This window comes from Triturus cristatus, chromosome 9 (assembly GCF_964204655.1).
Source record: "Triturus cristatus chromosome 9, aTriCri1.1, whole genome shotgun sequence".
Lineage (NCBI taxonomy): Eukaryota > Metazoa > Chordata > Amphibia > Caudata > Salamandridae > Triturus > Triturus cristatus.
In genome coordinates, this window is record NC_140592.1 from 6,114,171 (window position 1) to 6,132,445 (window position 18,275).

Below are 18,275 nucleotides of genomic sequence, written 5' to 3' on the forward strand. Positions count from 1 at the left end.
CCCGCTGAAGTCCCAGTTTTGCCACTGTGAAAAATATTAAAGGAATGCAGAACATATCGAAACACTCACCCCCAGTCAAGAGATCTGGGTTTAATCCATCGTTCTTTTGCTCACTATGCCACCCCTAGTTTAGACCCAGCCATATGCAAACCAGTCTTGACCCTGTGCCTCATGGGAACAGTCCAGACTGAACTATCAAGCCAAGTCCTCCCTGGACCAGAAACAAGCATCCTTGGACCGAGTGGGGTGGGTATGCCCAGACCTAGGTTCTGTGTTCCCTATGCCACTGGAGTCAAGCTATCTTGGCTGATGAGGGCTGAAACCCCGAAACCGGTCCCAGGATGCTTGTTTTCGGTCTGGGGAGGACCTGGCCTTGCAGTTTGGGCTGGACTGATCTATTGACGAGCAGGGTCAAGACTGATTTGAATATGGCTGGGTCCAAACTGGAATGGCATTGTGAGCAAAAAAACAAAAACGATGGATTTAGGCCCAGATCTCCTAACTGGGGTGAATGTTTGACATTGGTCTGCATTCTGTCCATCAATTGTTGTTTTTGCACTGTGAAAGGTATGGCAAGAGTTCCTGTAGCACAGGGCAGGATGCACTCCATTTTCTAAGTATTGTTTGAAAGATGTCTTCCACTTTTTGCTTTGTCTGTAGTGGACCTTGCACAGAGATTCGTCAGTCATCCCATGAACTTTTAGAGAAATCCTAAAAGTTCAAGTTCTAAAACTGTAGTATACTGGTGGAGAGGCTTGAGGAGCTCACAGAACGATGGTGCATTAACCTGCCCTTGTCCCGGATCAGCAATCTGCTGAAAGTGAGGGTGAACCGAGAGGATACTTCTGGAGCCTAGTTTGGCACCATGAAGATCACGTTGCAGGCGCATGTGCTACAGGGGAATTGGAGGAAACTCATTAAGGAACTGTCCGTCTCTAGTCGGTGGGAAACATGCACCAATGATCCTTGCTTTGGAACCCGGGAGGTGAACCGTATGCATTTGGCGTTTCCCTCTGTAGACAAAATCATTCCCCATCATTTGTTGTTGCTCAGTTCTTGAAATGTGGATCCCACTTCTGAGGTCATCCGCCGTGTTATCCTTCTGTTCCGTGCATCAGTGTTTGGAAGTCCACACCCATCCTATTCTGTTGTACTCTGTGAACTTGTAAAGAGCATGACGGCCCAGTATGAGTCTCCCAGCGCCGGACATAGTGCAGGACCCGGACGCAGCCAGGATTCAAGCTGCCAGGATTCAAGCTGCCAGGACTCAAGCTGCCAGGACTCAAGCTGCCGGACCCGGACGCTGCCAGGACTCAAGCTGCCGGACCCGGACGCTGCCAGGACTCAAGCTGCCAGGACTCGAGCTGCCAGGACTCGAGCTGCCAGGACTCGAGCTGCCAGGACTCGAGCTGCCAGGACTCGAGCTGCCAGGACTCGAGCTGCCAGGACTCGAGCTGCCAGGACTCGAGCTGCCAGGACTCGAGCTGCCAGGACTCGAGCTGCCAGGACTCGAGCTGCCAGGATTCAAGCTGCTGGACCCGGACGCAGCCAGGATTCAAGCTGCCAGGATTCAAGCTGCCAGGATTCAAGCTGCCAGGATTCAAGCTGCCAGGATTCAAGCTGCCAGGATTCAAGCTGCCAGGATTCAAGCTGCCAGGACTCAAGCTGCCGGACCCGGACGCTGCCAGGACTCAAGCTGCCAGGACTCAAGCTGCCAGGACTCAAGCTGCCGGACCCGGACGCTGCCAGGACTCAAGCTGCCAGGACTCAAGCTGCCAGGACTCAAGCTGCCAGGACTCAAGCTGCCAGGACTCACGCTGCCGGACCCGGACGCAGCCAGGATTCAAGCTGCCAGGATTCAAGCTGCCAGGATTCAAGCTGCCAGGATTCAAGCTGCCAGGATTCAAGCTGCCAGGATTCAAGCTGCCAGGATTCAAGCTGCCAGGATTCAAGCTGCCACGATTCAAGCTGCCACGATTCATGCTGCCGGACCCGGATGCAGGCAGGATTCAAGCTGCCAGGACTCAAGCTGCCAGGACTCAAGCTGCCGGACCCGGACGCAGCCAGGATTCAAGCTGCTTCCTAAAACTCTGTTCCTCTTCTATTATCCGTAGCCTGACCGGCAGAGCGTTCTGTAACTCGGAACAGGGATGCCGACCACTTCTCACTTCCCGAACCATGAGGGCCACCGCCAGATGTAAAGTTGCGGATTGCAAGGGTGTGATGGGCATACAAGGCTGAATCAAGTGAAGGAACAGCATAGGGCCCTTTTTGTGATGAACTCGAGCGAGTCGGGGAGCTTTAAATGGGGTCCTTTGCTTGGTGGGTCCAATGTAAGGAGGCCACTGACCCTGAGACCAGGTGATGCTTCGTTGCCTTTGATAGCAGATGGGAGCTGGATATTGCGCCACCTTCAGTCTCCTTAAGACATGGTGGGTGATCCTACATAAAGAGAATTACCATAGTCCAGGCATAAAAGACCTAATGCCTGGACCACAGTCTTCCAGGAGGAAGAATGCAAAAATCTAAGATCTTAGCATTCTCTGATTGCCATAGCAGCTAGCAACCAATTTCCATACTGGAGACTCGCAGTAAGCCTATTATCCAGCCAGAAGCCTAGGTTTTTATCGTAGCTTTTGGCAAAGGACGGCTGCCTAGGGAATCTGGCCAGCAAACCGTGGACCAGCAGTTAAATTCCTGCCAGCCACCATCACTTCCGTTTTGTCTCCATTAAGTTTGAGGCAACAGGCTGCCATCCAGTCTGCTACCTTCTTCAGGCATCGTTTAAGCTGGTGGGCTTTAGAACGGCTACCAGAGTTAAGGAAATTGCAACCTGTTTATCATAAGACTGGACCGTCTTGGCCAAGGGACGGATGTACAAGTTAAATAGTGTGGGTCTCAGTGAGAATCCCTTGGGCACTCTGGACTTAAGGGAAAAATACTCTGAGTAAAATGGCATGTCCTAGACCTGAAAAGTCTCATCCTGTAAAAACGAAGATAGCCACTTCAGTGCTAGGTCAGTTACTCCTGAATATTGTTACCTCTTCAGCAGCACTGAGATGTTACAGTGTCGAAGGGCGCACTCACATGCAACAGAACGACTGCTGCTGAACCCCTTGAGCTCGAGTCATTTTAGGATCCTCCACGTCTGCTAACAGGGCAGTCTCAGTATTGTCTCGGGCCAGTGGGATGGAACCTGTTATCTGATAGTTGCTGATTGAGGCACCTCTCCAGTACCTTGCCCACGCAAAACAGCAGGGATATTGGCCTGTACGTTTCCGCTAGTGAGGGGCCTCTGCATGTTTCCAGGAAGATGGCACTATGCTGGCCAGATGTTGATCTGTCCTGTTCTTCTCTGGAAACAGGCCTCCCCTTGCTCCAGAGGCACAACATTCTTGTGCTGTCAGTCCGCACCAGGAACGGTTTGCTTTCACAGTCCCTCGCTGTAGCAAGTAGTTATTTATACTTCTTTTGTGTTCCATTCTCTGTCACTTGTTGACAACCGGCCCAGATGGGTGCCCAGATCCCCAGAGCACCATGCTTGGCGTTCGTTGTCTTTATTAAACTGCATTCTGACTGTCAAATAGACTGACTCCACCAGTGGAGAGCTCCTGCCTTGTGCAGCCGTGGATAAGGGATGGGGTCTGCCAGTGTCGGTGGTGCGGCATTGGACTTGCGACGACATCTGCCAGTGTTGGTGTTTCAAAGGGCTTTATTCATGGCCTTCCTTCTTCAGGGGGGGGGGGAGTATCTCTAGGAACCTGGGTTTGAAACCCTAATCCAAGTGTTAGTAGAGAATGGCCATCAAAGACCCTTGTGTGAATTTCCTGTGATGTTTGTGCTGTAAAGATGAGGGACTTATGCATGACTTGTTCCCCCTCATGCATCGCAAGGCCTTCTGTAAATTGACAAGGCCTCACGTGAGGATTTAGACTACAACTGAAGCCCAAATCTAGATCACCATCTAGAAGCCACTAGTTGATGGATGGAAGGGGAATGTCCTTGCCATAGGCTGTACCACTAAAAGCAGAGGCGGTGGTCCCCACCTTCCCATCATAAAGGCTGTGATAAGCCTAAGACGAGAACCAAGGTGCGGTGCTCTATTCATTTTGTTCTGAACTAGTAGCCAGAACCAAACTCAGATGACCTTTCTCTTCCAGGAACGTTTTGGGCGCAAACCCATGCTGTCCAAAGAATCCGGATTTTAATTTTATTTTAATATCTGGAGTCTCTCTTAAGAAGTGGCTTTGAGGCCTCTGAGCAGAATGGCAGCGCCAACCTTTATTCTGTCTTTGTCTTTTTTGTCAAGCATGCTGCCTGTGTTACAGACAACAAAAACCCAGTAGGTTACCAACTCGATGCGCACTTCAGCGTTCGAGTCCCCGGCTCTGGCCTCAAAATTATAGGAGTTATCTGATTCTAGATGTAGTGAATTCCAAAACGATTCTGCCGGGAAGGTAACAATAAAATATATATAGATGTTTTTAACAACAAATTATTTGGTAATGGGTCCTCGAATCCCGCTTAACAGATTGTTTGACGACAATGTACAGCCTGTATTACATCAACAAAAGCCTGTGAACTGTTATGTTCAAAGTTAGTCAAAAAGGGGCAATTCATCAACTCCTTATTTTGCCCCGTAACAGTCAATCTGTATCATAATTAAGTTCATTGTTGACCTTTCGACCCGTTTCTTTCTCAGGACAACAAGGAAGGGATATGTTCTCAAAACCCACCTACTGATGTGCGGATGGACTAGTATAGGCCCTGCATCTTGGTAGGAGTGCAGATTAATGGAGCCGCCTCCGTTGATCACAAGCTTGAAGGTCTATTGACCTGGATACAGGCACAGCTCATGGGCCCTGTTCTGCATAACTACCAAGAAGCTTAAGTTGTTTACAGCTGTCTCAGTCTAGATGCTTGTGGCATTCTCGAAGATTCCGTTCTGTGTGATCTCACTCCACTGGGACATCTACATCATCTTCCTGTACGTTCATCTGAAATGTTATCCACCTAAGTTACCAGGTTCACCTGCTCCTATCATGTTTCCCCAGTAGACAAAAATCAACCTTTGATGAGGTTCTCATCAGAGGAGCAGTGAAGCTCCGTATACCGATGCCTGTTCCACCTGCAACCACTTTATTATTGAGATCTTTCCCCCATAGGTCAGCCTCCTAGCCACTTATAGCTGCGCTTCTAAGTTATTTGGAACCGGCTATTGAGCTTTTTCTGACTCCTGCATCGGCCAAGTCTGCTTCAGCTAGACTTTTGAAAAGATACAAAGCACTGGATCCAGGACCGTGTGTTTCACAGCTCTGATCTGTAACCGGATTCCGTGATTGTAGCAGTGGCCTCGAAGTAGCATGCTAAGCGACTGACCTCCGCTGTATCTCGAGATAACAAGGTGGAGGATTCTGGCGAAAGAAAAATATACAGGACCTGGGTTAGAGCCATAAAGATGGCTAGTATTGCTGCCGTGCTAGGGTGCTCCAGCACTTCATAGAGACGTTACCATGGCAGAACAGCCATCCCTTCCAGGAGGTGCGCCTAGAAGGCATCTCGTATCAGGTAGACGGTGCGGATTCATCCCACCTCAAGGTGCACAAATATTGCAGGAATTGTGCATGAGCGATAGTTCTTGGCTTTGCCTTACTGGACCTAAACATTCTTTGGGGTGTGCAGCAAGTAGACGTACACACCTTTACTCTGGAGCAGGAGAGTGTATTCCGAGATTTACTTGTACATTAATATTGTTAATAGGAGAAGATCAAAGCAGAACTGATTTCACCAACGCTTAATTTCTGCATTTTGTTGTCCTTTTTCTCTTTGCTTAGGAGTACTTTAAGCTATGTCCTGAGAGCTTCAGGGATGAAGATGTGTACGTGTGTGAGTCTCGTTACTCTGCCAAGGCGAAGTCGTTCAAGAAGATCAAGCTGTGGACGATGCCCATCAGCTCGGTCAGGTTCGTGCCACGACACTTGCCCCTGCCAGTCGTTCGCGTCGCTTCTGTCTTTGCCACAAAAGAGAAGGAGGAGGATGAGAAGCCCCCCGAGGCCGCAGAGGAGAGTCAAGTGGAGGAAGGCGTTCTATGCTTTGTGAAGGTGAGTTGCACCGCCTGTACTTTCCTTCTTCGCCCTCTGTCGGTGTATTTAGATGAGCTACGATAGCAGGGATCCGTTATCAAGAGTTATGTACTGAAACTTTTGCAGTGAATTTACACTTCATGCATTTCAATGAAATACTTGACATTGTCTGTTCCTTTCACGTTCAACTCTGTCTGGCATCTTCTTTCTATGCTTGTAATTAGCCGCTGTCTTGCCTTCTGCGTGCTTCTGCTTCCATGGAGCCCTATTTCTTTGAAACTCTTAAACGGTGTTCGGTGTCCCTCCTTCATCATCCCTCCTGCCAGTGCTTTAAATGGGCAGGTGCTGTCCGGTACTGAGTTACCTGTACTTCTGTAACTCGAAAGGGAGAGCACTTGCCTCATCGGCACTGGTGCAAACTCATGAAATGTGGATTGTGTCCACGTAGGAGGCCTTTTGGTTCCAGGCTGCCTTTCCCATGAGCAGGACCACATTTCTAACCTTCTGACAAAATAAATTGCATGTTTGCTAAAGAATGGGCTATATGAAACATAAACATCAGCTGCTCCGAAATATTATTCCACACACATCTTTTCTTTATAAAATGAGGAAACTACATCGAAAGGGTCAACATTCCTATTCCTGCATTGTATTTTGTGTGAAATAAGTTTTCATTTCATCTAACAATCAAACTTTTTGTAGCAAGCATTAATCAAAAACCTTCTGCAGCGTTATGTGAAGCTTTCATTAAAGACATGTCAGGGTAAGGTTCGCTTTTACACATTTTGTGCACGTCTTAGCACATTTGGTTAAGTCGCTTGTAAAAACGAAACTTGCTTTAGGCGTGTTTGAGGCCTCGTGGTATCAGGTGTAGTTACCTAGTACATGTTGCATGTCGTGTCAGTTCAAACATTTATTTGGATTATGTGTATGTATCAAGTTATGTCTATTCCTTTGTATGAATTTGTATAATTGTTTATAAATGTATAGATATTCATTAGGCTTGCTTAACAAATGTACATATTACTTATGGTTATATTCTACGGTTAACACAAGGAGATGATGGACGGAGCGCTGAAAATTTTTCTGACTCTCACCCCCAGTCACAGATCTCACTTCGCCACCTCAGTTCAGTCCCAGCTTTATGCACATCAGTCTGGACTCTGTGCCTCATGGGAACAGTCCAGTCCGAACTGCCAAGCCATGTCTTGCCTGTACGGGAAACAAGTATCCTGGGACTGGTTTCAGGCTAAGCCGTGCTCTCCATGCCCCTGGCGTTAAGCTATCTGTCTGAAGAGGGGTGAAACACCGAAACCGGTCCTAGGATGCTCGTTTCCAGTCCAGGTAGGACCTGGCCTGGCAGTTCGGGCTGGACTGTTCCCATTGGGCGCAGGGTCAAGACTGATTTGCATATTGCTGGGTTCAAACTGGAATGGCATGGGGAGCAACAAAAACGACCAAATTGGGCCCAGATCTCTGTACTGGGGTGAATGTATGACATTTTCTGCATTCTATCCATCAATTGTTGTTTTTTAAAAAATATTTTATGGCTATCCTGTGTATAGGTCATATATAAGTGCATTTTGAGGTCGAGCGCCGCGCGCACGTGCTGCTCAATGGGAAGCTTCATGTAATCACTCGAAACGTTTCTGCATGTCCCACCTCTTTTGTAAACGTTAACTCCCACAGCGTTTTGCTCTCGGGAGCGAGCAGCGGCGCGCAGTGTGGCTGCTGCATTCCTTCTGGGTTACGTGCTTTCGCTTGTTTTTTTTTTTAGGCATCCCATTCCACGTTTTACCGTTAATCGGGACCGTGCCACTTTCTTTTGATGCAGCCTCAGCTGGTTTCATTTTGTTACTGTGTCCACACAGCTTTTGGTTAGCGTGACCCCATGGCACGGTGAGACAACTGGTACATAAACATGCCTGAGTTTTTGCAGTACACTGCACTTCGCTGCACGCTGGTGTGGACAACCAAATGCCCTATTACAGCCCCAAAATTTCTCCATGTGCTGCAGATTGTGGAATCGCTCTCCTCACATTAAACTACAGGGGCTTAATAGTAGAACATGCGTTGGGTGGGCCAAGAGGCGTTTAACTGCTGTTTGTCCTGTGTTAGCCAGGAAGGACGACGTAAGGCTGTTATTTTTCTTTAACATTTTGAACCAGCATTCTCCAAAACAGCTGTGATTTTACAGCAAATGCTGACAGGCTCTACCGTCTAATACGATAGCACCCTGCTTTATGTGGAAGTTTTTGATCACTCCGTACATGCTTGCAAATATGGGCCAAAAACGATACTTATGTCGCAATGCTAACGTTGCAACCTAAAGGAGCATTTATATTTCTCTAATTGGATTTTTTTTTAAATTAAGTAGCGATTGCAGCACATAGCAACAGTGGAGATAAATAAAAACACGCAATAAATTACCAAGAGGCTGCTCCTGTTTTCTCTGCACCCTCCCTTGATTGAGGCTTTCTTTGCTCCCTCCCCTGCCCCTAGGCTTTGCCTGCCAGCTTCTCCCAAAAACCAGCTCCCCTTTTGCCGTAAGTGTAAAGAGCAGTTGAAAAACAATTTTGCAGCGTGAATCTTTCTGGATTCACTATGCTGTGCATTATTCCGCCATCTACTGGTTGGGTCCAGAATTGTTGTATTTCTTCTCTGTTTAGGTCTTGCATGCGGTGCTCTCGCCATGCGAGGGCTTCTTGGAATCAATATGATTCCAGAAGCCCGCTTTCTGCTCCGCCCGTGTTTTGCATGGGTGCGCATCATTATGCGCCACCAACTATGAAAAACCTGGTGTTATGATTGTCCAGGAGGCTTTTTAGTCCCTCCTGGTTACCACCCTGTCCACTTTTGGCCCCGCCCACCGGGACTGGATCTTTTACTTGCGGCGGGACACAGGGTCTCCTTAATTAGCTACTAAGCACTTTTTTGTTTTCTTTGTGAGCTACTCTCACTGCAGGCACGACGTGTTTTTTTTTTTTTAGGTCTCGCCTGGCGTTAGCAGCGCGCATGTGCTGCTCTCGCCATGCGGGGGCTTTTTGGAATCGTTATGGTTTCAGAGGCTTTCAGAAGCCCAGCCCATAATTTTCATTCACTGGCGTCATCCTCAATGGTAAACACTGGCTCATGATTGAAAAGGAGGCTTCTTAGTCCCTCCTGGTTACTGCCTTGTCCACTTTTGGCCCTGCCTGCCGGGATTGGATCTTTTACTCCGCGGCAACACAGTGTTCTCTAATGACTCGGTGAGCACTTTGTTTTTCATTCCCAACATTGCGTGGCATGGCGTGGCGACAGCTTTTTAGGTCTCGCTGAGGACCTCGCTTGTTTATTTATTACGAGCAGCACGATTTCCTTTCACTGCACTTGTTTTCTTCGTCCTTGCTTTCAGCCAGACCCTGCTTTCACGCAGATTATTTTCTTACTGCAGTGGTTTTTAACTCGTAAGCATATGGTGATAAAGTGTCTTTGGGGCTTAATGCAGTTGCGCGGATCCGGGGCTCCGCGTGTTCGTATTGTTGGCGTATCCGTCGTCTCTAGAACAAGCCTCGCATTGTGCAAATGCTGTAATGGATATGGCCATTGAAACACAAGAACCGCACATGTGCCAGGTTTTGGCGTCTGTAATTTATCGTGTAAGTTTGGTAAATATGGAAAGAAAATGTGGCCCGTGGCATGTCGCATAATTACTGGATTGGTCTCAACATAGGGCCGCTCGCCCGCCCCTTAAGATGTGTAAATGTGGAGGTTCCTCCACCCTATTACTAACCGCCGAAAGTTGATTTAATTTCCATGCACATACATTTGGCTTTTAAAAACTCGTTTATATGATAAGGAATTATTGGCCTTATTGACGGTGAACGAAATAGACAAGTTTTAATTAGTTGAAATTGTCCTGTTTTCTCCCTTACTCTGTAATGGATACTGGGGGGAGGGGGTATATGACCAAGTTTCTGTGGTTTTAATTGATATATTTTTCATTAGGGTAATCTTCAAATCATGGACATGATTTATGTGTGCAAAAGTCTCAATTGTTTTCTAGTAGATGCTGCAGTCCGTGCCCAACATGTCTTTTGGGGTTATCTGCTTATTAATTAAGCAATTATTTTGTGAACTAGTTAGCTTCTTAACTTAAGATATATTGAGCACTAAGTTTCACTATTAACCTATTTTATATTCACTATAAATTAGTTATCGTTGTGGACGACAGGTTTTACAATGACACATGAGCATATAGTAAAAATTTGAGGATTGCCATGGTCCTGCGCTCAGAAGGAAGTGCTGGATTTTTTTTCAGGTGCGTATGTTTCACTAGACCCATGGAAACAAGGTTATGGCATGGATTATATTTAATTTGGTAGAAATTTACGCTCGTTCAAATTGGTCAACAGCTTTCACATTTGCAATTATTAACGCTAGCAATTGGGGTGGGAGCCAACATTTTGAGTGTTAGATGGTTTTAGTTCTTTCATGCGTGCTGCAGCGTTTCTCTGACACAGATCCGGCGTCAGCCCTACTTTAAATTCCACAGCTGGGTCAGTGGGCGTCAGAAGGGAGCCAGAAAGCAGGATTCGGTTTTGACCCTGTGAATTATGCAGCACACACATACCGCGCCTGTGAATTATGCCACACACACATACCTCTCCAGGGACGGCCCCCTGCCCTTTCCGCTGCCCTCCGTGCACCTAATGCCTCAACTTGTCCTTTTGTTTAGATGTTAAAACACCGCCACAGTCAGCGCTCCTGTAAAATGTCAGTGCTTCAAGGAGGTCCAGCTAAAACTGCATTTCGGATTAGCATTCGTTTTTATTCTACGCCTCATTTTAATGTTTGATTTGTTTTGCTTAAACAGTTTCGTTTGTATTTAGTTAGACTGTGTAACATAGCGCTTAAAAGGCTGTGCCTCTCACACTGACCTGTGCGAGTACTTACCGACCCAAGTGGACAGCACCCGCTCTGCTGGCAGTGACGTCTACCTGCCTCTCTCTCACAGTCTCCGCCCCTCTCTCTCTCTAACTGTTCATCTCTCCTATTCACCCTGTTTCTCGCTCGCTCTCTCGTACTCCCTCTTTCAGTCACTCTTTCTCTCTTTCACTTAGTCTCGCTCCTGCGCTACATGGGTCTTTCTCTCTTCCTCTCACCTTTCTTCTCTTCTGCTTTCTATATTCTCTCTTTAACTCTTGTCTTCTTTCTCGTTCTCAACCCTCTCTTCATTGCTATTTCTCATTATTTCTTTTTTTCAATCACTCTCCCTACGGCCCTTCCTCTCTCCCTCCTTTGCCCCTCCCTCTCACCGTCCCTACCTCTTATTCCCGCTGTCCCTCCCGCTGTCCCTCCCGCTGTCCCTCTGTCCTTTTCTCTCTCCGTCCTTTTCTCTCTCCGTCCTTTTCTCTCTCCGTCCTTTTCTCTCTCCGTCCTTTTCTCTCTCCGTCCTTTTCTCTCTCCGTCCTTTTCTCTCTCTGTCCTTTTCTCTCTGTCCTTTTCTCTCTGTCCTTTTCTCTCTGTCCTTTTCTCTCTGTCCTTTTCTCTCTGTCCTTTTCTCTCTGTCCTTTTCTCTCTCCGTCCTTTTCTCTCTCTCTCCCTTCCTCTCTCCCTTCCTCTCTCCCTTCCTCTCTCCCTTCCTCTCTCCCTTCCTCTCTCCCTTCCTCTCTCCCTTCCTCTCTCCCTTCCTCTCTCCCTTCCTCCCGCTCTACTTCCCTCTCTCTCCCTCCCTACCTCCCTCACTTCCTCTCACCCTCTCCTTCCCTTCCTTTCTCCCTCCCTCCCTCTCTCCCTCCCTCATTCCCTCCCTCTCTCCGTCCCTTGCTCTCTCTCTCTCACTCTCTCCCTCTCTTCCTCTCTCACTCTCTTCCTCACAGTCTTTCTCTCTCCCTCACTTCTCGCTTCTAGCATTCCACTGCCTCGGATAGTGTGTTAAATATTTATAAGGTGAAAGCACGCACAAGTTGCAGTAAAGCGTGCCTTCTCCATTGATTGAGATATTATAAGAGGTTTCCCCATGCCCTCTTCTCGTTTGATTAAACTGCTGGTACCGAATGTATCAACTAGGTGTGGGATCCCTTTATGTTAAATTGCATCTCTTACCAAACTTCCAAACACTTCTGTCAAAACACTTAGAAGGTTCCAGAGGCGAGACCTATTGGCTATACCAATGCATTTTTTTTTTTTCGTGGCCCAGTTGCGTGTCGACATACCACCATTTGGTGCCTTTTCGTGACGTCGACGCGGTTCCTCTGCAAGCTCCCACCTTTGGTCTCCATCTTCAGATTCTTTTTTTCTGCTGTTGGGTCTGGATCGTCAGTGAAGGAGCTCCACAACTTTGGAGAGAAGAATCCACGGAAAACAACAGGAAAATTGAAAAATCACCTAAGAACATACCGGACTATGAGTCACATAATGGGGACGACGAAAGAAGAGAAAACATGAAGAATTTCGATGTTTCTACGGAGACTGCCCACACAGGGTGCTCTCTGGGCGCGGTGATGGACAGAACACCCTTTAAATTCTGCTCCAACTGCCACCACAAGTACGCGCAGAAGGACCAACACCCAGTTTGCAATCTCTGCCTGCTGCTCGACCATCGAAGCGAGGACTGCAATGCCTGCACGGCATTCACTCCTAAGACCCTCCGAGTAAGAGAGAGGCAAAGAAGGGCAAACTACAACATGCAGGGGACACATCCATCGCTCCGAGATGTGGGCCTCTCCAGTGGAGAAGAGGACAACCTCGCTGAAGGACTCCACAGTCGAGGTCGAAAAGAAAACGCCGAAGGAGGTAATAGTCGTCGAACCCCAGGCACTCTACTGATACTCGAAAGAGTGAGTCCAAGTCCTCGAAAGGAGCATTGCTGTCGAAACACTCGACGTCCGCAACTGCATCCAAGGACAAACAGACCGTCTGTTCCTTTGACAAGGACTCCCAGACAGCGAAAACCCAAGATAAGGCAAAGGCGTCGAAGAGCGGTCTCGGAAGGAACTCTTCGTCGAAAAATGAAGGGTTGAAAGCGGCTACAACTTCGACATAGGACATAGGAATCTATAACCAGGTCATTAAGAGGGCTGCAGGCACATATGAAGTGCAGCTAGAGGAGGAGAGACCTCAATCTTGCTTCCTGTTGGGAGACATTGTTACCATCCCAGACAAGAAGCCAGTTCCTACTCCTGCTCCCAAGTGTGCTGGACCAGGGGAAGGAGGCCTTCAAGGAACCTGCTGTGTGTAAAGCAGTAACCCCAAGGACTGAGAAAAAATACAAACACCCTTTCGTGGCTACAGAAGTGGTGCCCCGCCACGTCCCGCCCAGAGCCAAAGGCCAGCGCAAGCTGTTCAGTCCCTGCGCGGCCGAGGACGTGGGAACCACAGCCATGGTTCTGGGGGCCAGCAGGTGGGCCAGTCCACCACAGCCCCCTCTGCAGCAGCCTCCAAACCCTCCTAGTCTGACCTTTCGGGCCACCAATCGCCAGTGGGCGGCAGGATTCGCAATCCCCTCCCCCACTGGTGCACCATCACATCGGACAGGTGGGTTTTGCAAATAGTCCAAAAGGGCTACTCCCTACCCTTCAAGAATACCCCTCCATCCATGCCACCTCAGTACCATCGCATGTCGGAGGATCATCTGGCCCTTCTCCAACAGGAAGTTTCGGCACTCTTGGCCAAGGGAGCCATCGAGCGAGTTCCTGTCCCAGAGGTAGGTCGTGGTTGCTATTCCCACTACTTTCTGGTGCCCAAGAAGGACAGAGGCCTGCGTCCTATCTGGGATCTCAGGAACGCCAACCGCTTCCTCCGACCTGCATTTGCTGGGGTTCTCATTCAACGTGCCGAAGTCACACCCGACTCCCTCGCAGAAGCTCCTCTTCATCGTAGTGGTTCTGGACACAACGCAGTTTCGGGTCTATCCTCCCGAACAGCAAGTCTGGGATATTTGGGCTATGATTCCGATCTTTCAGCCTCTATCCTGTATTTCGGTCAGGAAGACCCTCAGGCTACTGGGCCTGATGGCCTCCTGCATCCTGCTTGTGGACCATGCCAGATGGCATATGCGGGCTCTGCAGTGGGACCTGAAGTTCCAGTGGGCACAACATCAGGGGAACCTGTCCGATTGCGTCCAGATCTCGGAGGGCACTGCACACCAATTGCAGTGGTGGCTAACAAACCAGGATTGGGTCGGCGGTAGATGCATCTCCCTTCCCCAACCAGAGTTCACAGTGGTGACCGATGCATCACTTCTGGGATGGGGCGGCCACATGGGGAGGCAGAGATCAGAGGCCTCTAGTCTCCGGCAGAGTCCGGGCTTCACATCAACCTTCTGGAATAGTGCAGGTGTCCACGGACAACACCACCACCATGTGGTACTGCAACAAACAAGGCGGTGTGGGGTCGTGGACCCTATGTCAAGAGGCCCTCCGCCTCGGGACATGGCTGGAACATCAGGGCATATCCCTGGTGGTTCAACACCTGGGAGGTTCGCTGAACGCCAGGGCGGACGAACTAAGCCGCATGTACATGATGGATCATGAATGGCGTCTTCACTCGAAGGTGGTGCAAGGTCTCTTTCAGCAGTGGGGAGAGCCTTGGTTAGATCTATTCGCCACCATAGAGAACGCACAATGTCAGCAATTCTACGCAAGGAATTTCCCAGACTCGCTAGGTGACACTTTTCGTGGCGAGTGGAGGTGAGGTCTTCTCTACGCCTTTCCGCCTGTACCACTTCTGCACAGAGTGGTGGTGAAGATCAAGCGCGACTGGGCTCAAGTCATTCTTGTGGCTCCGGATTGGGCACGAAGAGTCTGGTATTCCAAGCTGGTCAACATGGCCATTGATCCCCCGATCCAACTGCCTCTTCGGGAGGATCTTCTGTCGCAGCAGCAGGGGACGGTCCTCAACCCAAACCTGTCCAGCCTCCACCTCCTTGCGTGGAGATTGAGCGGCGGCAGTTGACGTCATTTCACCTTCCTCCTGAAGTCTGTGATGTTATTTTGGCAGCCAGGCGTCCCTCCACTAAGACGGTACACGCCTGTAGATGGAACAAATGTGGAACATGGTGCACAGCAAAAGCTGTTGATCCTCTTTCTGCTCCTCTTTCTGAGCTTCTCTTGTCCTCCTTTCTTTGGCCCAGCAGGGCCCTGCTCTCGGCACTCTTAAGTGTTACCTCTCGGACATTTCTGCCTTTCTTCGGCTTCCTGATCAGCCTTCTCTTTTCAAGTCCCCTGTTGTAAATCGCTTTCTTAAGGGCATTACTCATCTTTGTCCTCCTGTTCCCTTCGTAATGCCTCAGTGGGACTTAAACGTCTTTCTTACTTACCTTTTGTGCGCTCCCTTTGAGCTGCTTCATAACTGTCCTCTCAGACTTCTTACCCTAAAGACTGCTTTTCTGGTTGCCATCACCTCTGCTCGCAAGGTGAGTGAGCTACAAGCTCTTTCTTCTAAAGTGAGGTATAGTGTGCACAGAGCCCAGTGGAACCCCAGAGGTAGGCAGAGGTAAAGTTGAATAGCACCTCACTCTCTATTTGTGGTAGAGTGGTCGAGCAGTAAGGCAGTATCAGAGGACAGTGTAAAGCATTTGTTGTACACACTCAATCAGCAAATGAATTCACACACTCAATAACTGAGCTTCAGACCAATTGTTTTTGTATAAAAATATTATTTTAGTTATTTTATTTTCTAGAACCAAGCAAGCCTGGCACAGGTAAGTGGTAAATACTTTACAGTAGTAATGCAATTGAAATACAGTTTGAATGATAATTGTACATGCACCTTTTGTTTGATTAACAGTATTGATGCAGAGAAATGCAATACTTAGCAGGTAGGTAACTTTTGAGATTACAAGGCTTACACAGAGTAGTATACCTAGATACTACTCTGGAACATTTCCTGAAACCAGGTAAGTAAAATCGTTTTTGTTAGATTATGCAATTTTAAAGAATTTCTCTTGTTTCTCAAACTCCACACTTCAAAACTTTTCACAGAAAAACAGTCCATGTTCTCCTATGGAGGAAAATAGTGTTATCGGTTTTGAGGTAAGCATTTGGTAGTGGGAGTTGAGGTTCTGGGGGTAGACTCATGGGTACCCCAGGGTCAGTGATGCATTCTAGTTACACCCTCAGCGGCACTAGGGCGGCTGGGTGCAGAGTGCTGAGGCCCAATGTTATCCAATGGGGGATAGGGGGCCTCCGGTTGGTGGCTATTGGCGAGTAGGCCACTTGGTTGTGGGAGCAAAGCTCCTGGACTTTAGCTCAGGGCAAATAGGGAAACAAATTAGCACCAAAGGTGCACCCTCAGCGGCACTAGGACGGCCGGGTGCAGGGTGCTGTTTCGAAGTCTGGCACCCTGTTGTTTTCAATGGAGAACCGCCGGTTTGTAAAGGCACTGCAGGCTTGAGGACGAAGGTCTTCTGGGTGTGACCACCACTTGGAGAGGTAAGTTGGGAAGTTAGGGGTTGGTTAGGCACCGTCAGTTTGGGCACACAAGGCCGTGGGGCGTTGGGTGCAGGGGTGCCTTTTGGGTTCGGATCTTTTTGCCAGCTCCTGGTCTCGGTTAGGGGGGGCCTTCTGGATTTAGGCTGCTGTCATCGGCTGGAGGCTTGAGGCATGTCAGGGGGTCACCAGATCTCGGGTCAGGATCGCCGGGGAGACCTCCTCGTGGTGTTTTCCCACTCAACCTCGGGCCATGGACAGCGGGTGCAGAGTGGTACGGATTCGCGGTTTCCGGCCAAGGCCATGGGTTGCAGATGAACAAATCTGGTGTTCACGGGAGACAGTTTTTGTGGATGAAGGCAGGCAGGGTCTCCGGGGTTTTCGAGGTTTCTTGCTGCAGGACACACCAGGATTTCGCAGGAGCAGGTTCGAGGTGGAGACAGGCCTGTGGGGCTGGGGCCTAGTCAGTGGGCGTCTTCCTCTTGTTAGCTGCTGCACGGCTGTTCGGTCCTTTTTCTTCTTCTTGTAGTTTCTTCTTGTCTGAGTCCCCCCATCTTCAAGATGGCATGGACTGAGAGATGTGCTTAATCTTGCCTCCCACACCTGAGGAGTGGAGTTGGCAGAGGTGGGCACACCTCTCTTCCTCACTTGTTTTTCCCGCCGGTTCTCCTGCCCAAAGTGGGGTTCAGAACCAGTGGGGACCAGGTGCTGAGAGCAGCAAGTGGCCTGGGGAAGCTCACAAAGGTGGTAAGCCTTTGAAGCTTCCACTTTGTGAACCCTGCCCATCCCTGGGGAGGAGGTTTGGCACCTCGTCCCAGGATGTGCATTGTTTAGGCCCCAGAGAGCAGTAGGCTTTCGACCCAGGGGTCCAGAAACCTGTCTGGTGGTGGCAGTTGAAAGCAGCCACTCAGCCAGGTCACTAGAAGCTGGTCGAGTTTCAGGGGGCATCTCTAAGATGCCCTCTGTTGTGCATTTTACATTATACCCACACTGATGCCAGTGTGGGATTTAATGTGCTGAGAATTTTGATACCAAACTTCTCAGTTTTCAGTGTAGCCATTATGGTGCTGTGGAGTTCGTAATGACAAACTTCCAGCACCATATACAATTAACTGCAGCACTGCACTTACAATGTCTAAGAATGGACTTAGACACTGTAGGGGTACAGGGCTCGTGCACCTGTACCTTCACCACTGGTATAGTGCACCCAGCTAGAGGGGTGACTGATCTATGCCAGGGCAGTGGGTTGTAGGCATGGCACACAGGGATGTGTGCCATGTTGACTCTTCACTTTGTTTTGCACCAAAACATGCAGCCTGCAAAGGCAGTGTGTGAGTGTCAGGGTACAGGGCCATTAAGGGTGGCACAATAAGTGCTGCAGCCCTTAGAGTCCTTCTCTGGTCACAGTGCCCTGGGTACCTGTGGTACTATTTACCAAGGACTAACCGGTGGCCAGAGATGCCAATTGGGTTCGTTTTGGGGAAAGAACACAAGCCCTGGGAACCTGATTGGCAGGGACCCAGAGCACATCAAGTCAAAATGCATCAGTAGTCTGGCAAAAAGTGTGGGGGGGGGTGTTACTGGTACAGAAACCCACTTTCCTTCAGCATGGTGCAAAGTCACTGCATCTAATATATGTAAGTCACCCCTACAGCAGGCCGTTGAGCCCTAAAGCAGTGTGCATTATATTTTATGTGAGGGCATTTCTGGAGGAGCAGATACACCCCTGTGATGTCTAGTTCTCTTGCTAGATATTACAAGTAAGAATGGAAGCTATCTT

General features: G+C 48.9%; 1 protein-coding gene across 9 annotated transcripts in view; it reads left to right on the forward strand.

Annotated features, from left to right (window-relative positions):
- The window catches only part of PBRM1 (polybromo 1), a 552,328-nt gene that overhangs the window by 277,200 nt on the left and 256,853 nt on the right, over positions 1–18,275 (forward strand). For all 9 annotated transcript variants that reach the window (XM_085624202.1, XM_085624197.1, XM_085624200.1 and 6 more), the window contains exon 20: positions 5,835–6,101. In XM_085624202.1, the coding sequence (XP_085480328.1) occupies positions 5,835–6,101 (267 nt within the window). The remainder of the gene's footprint in view (positions 1–5,834; positions 6,102–18,275) is intronic.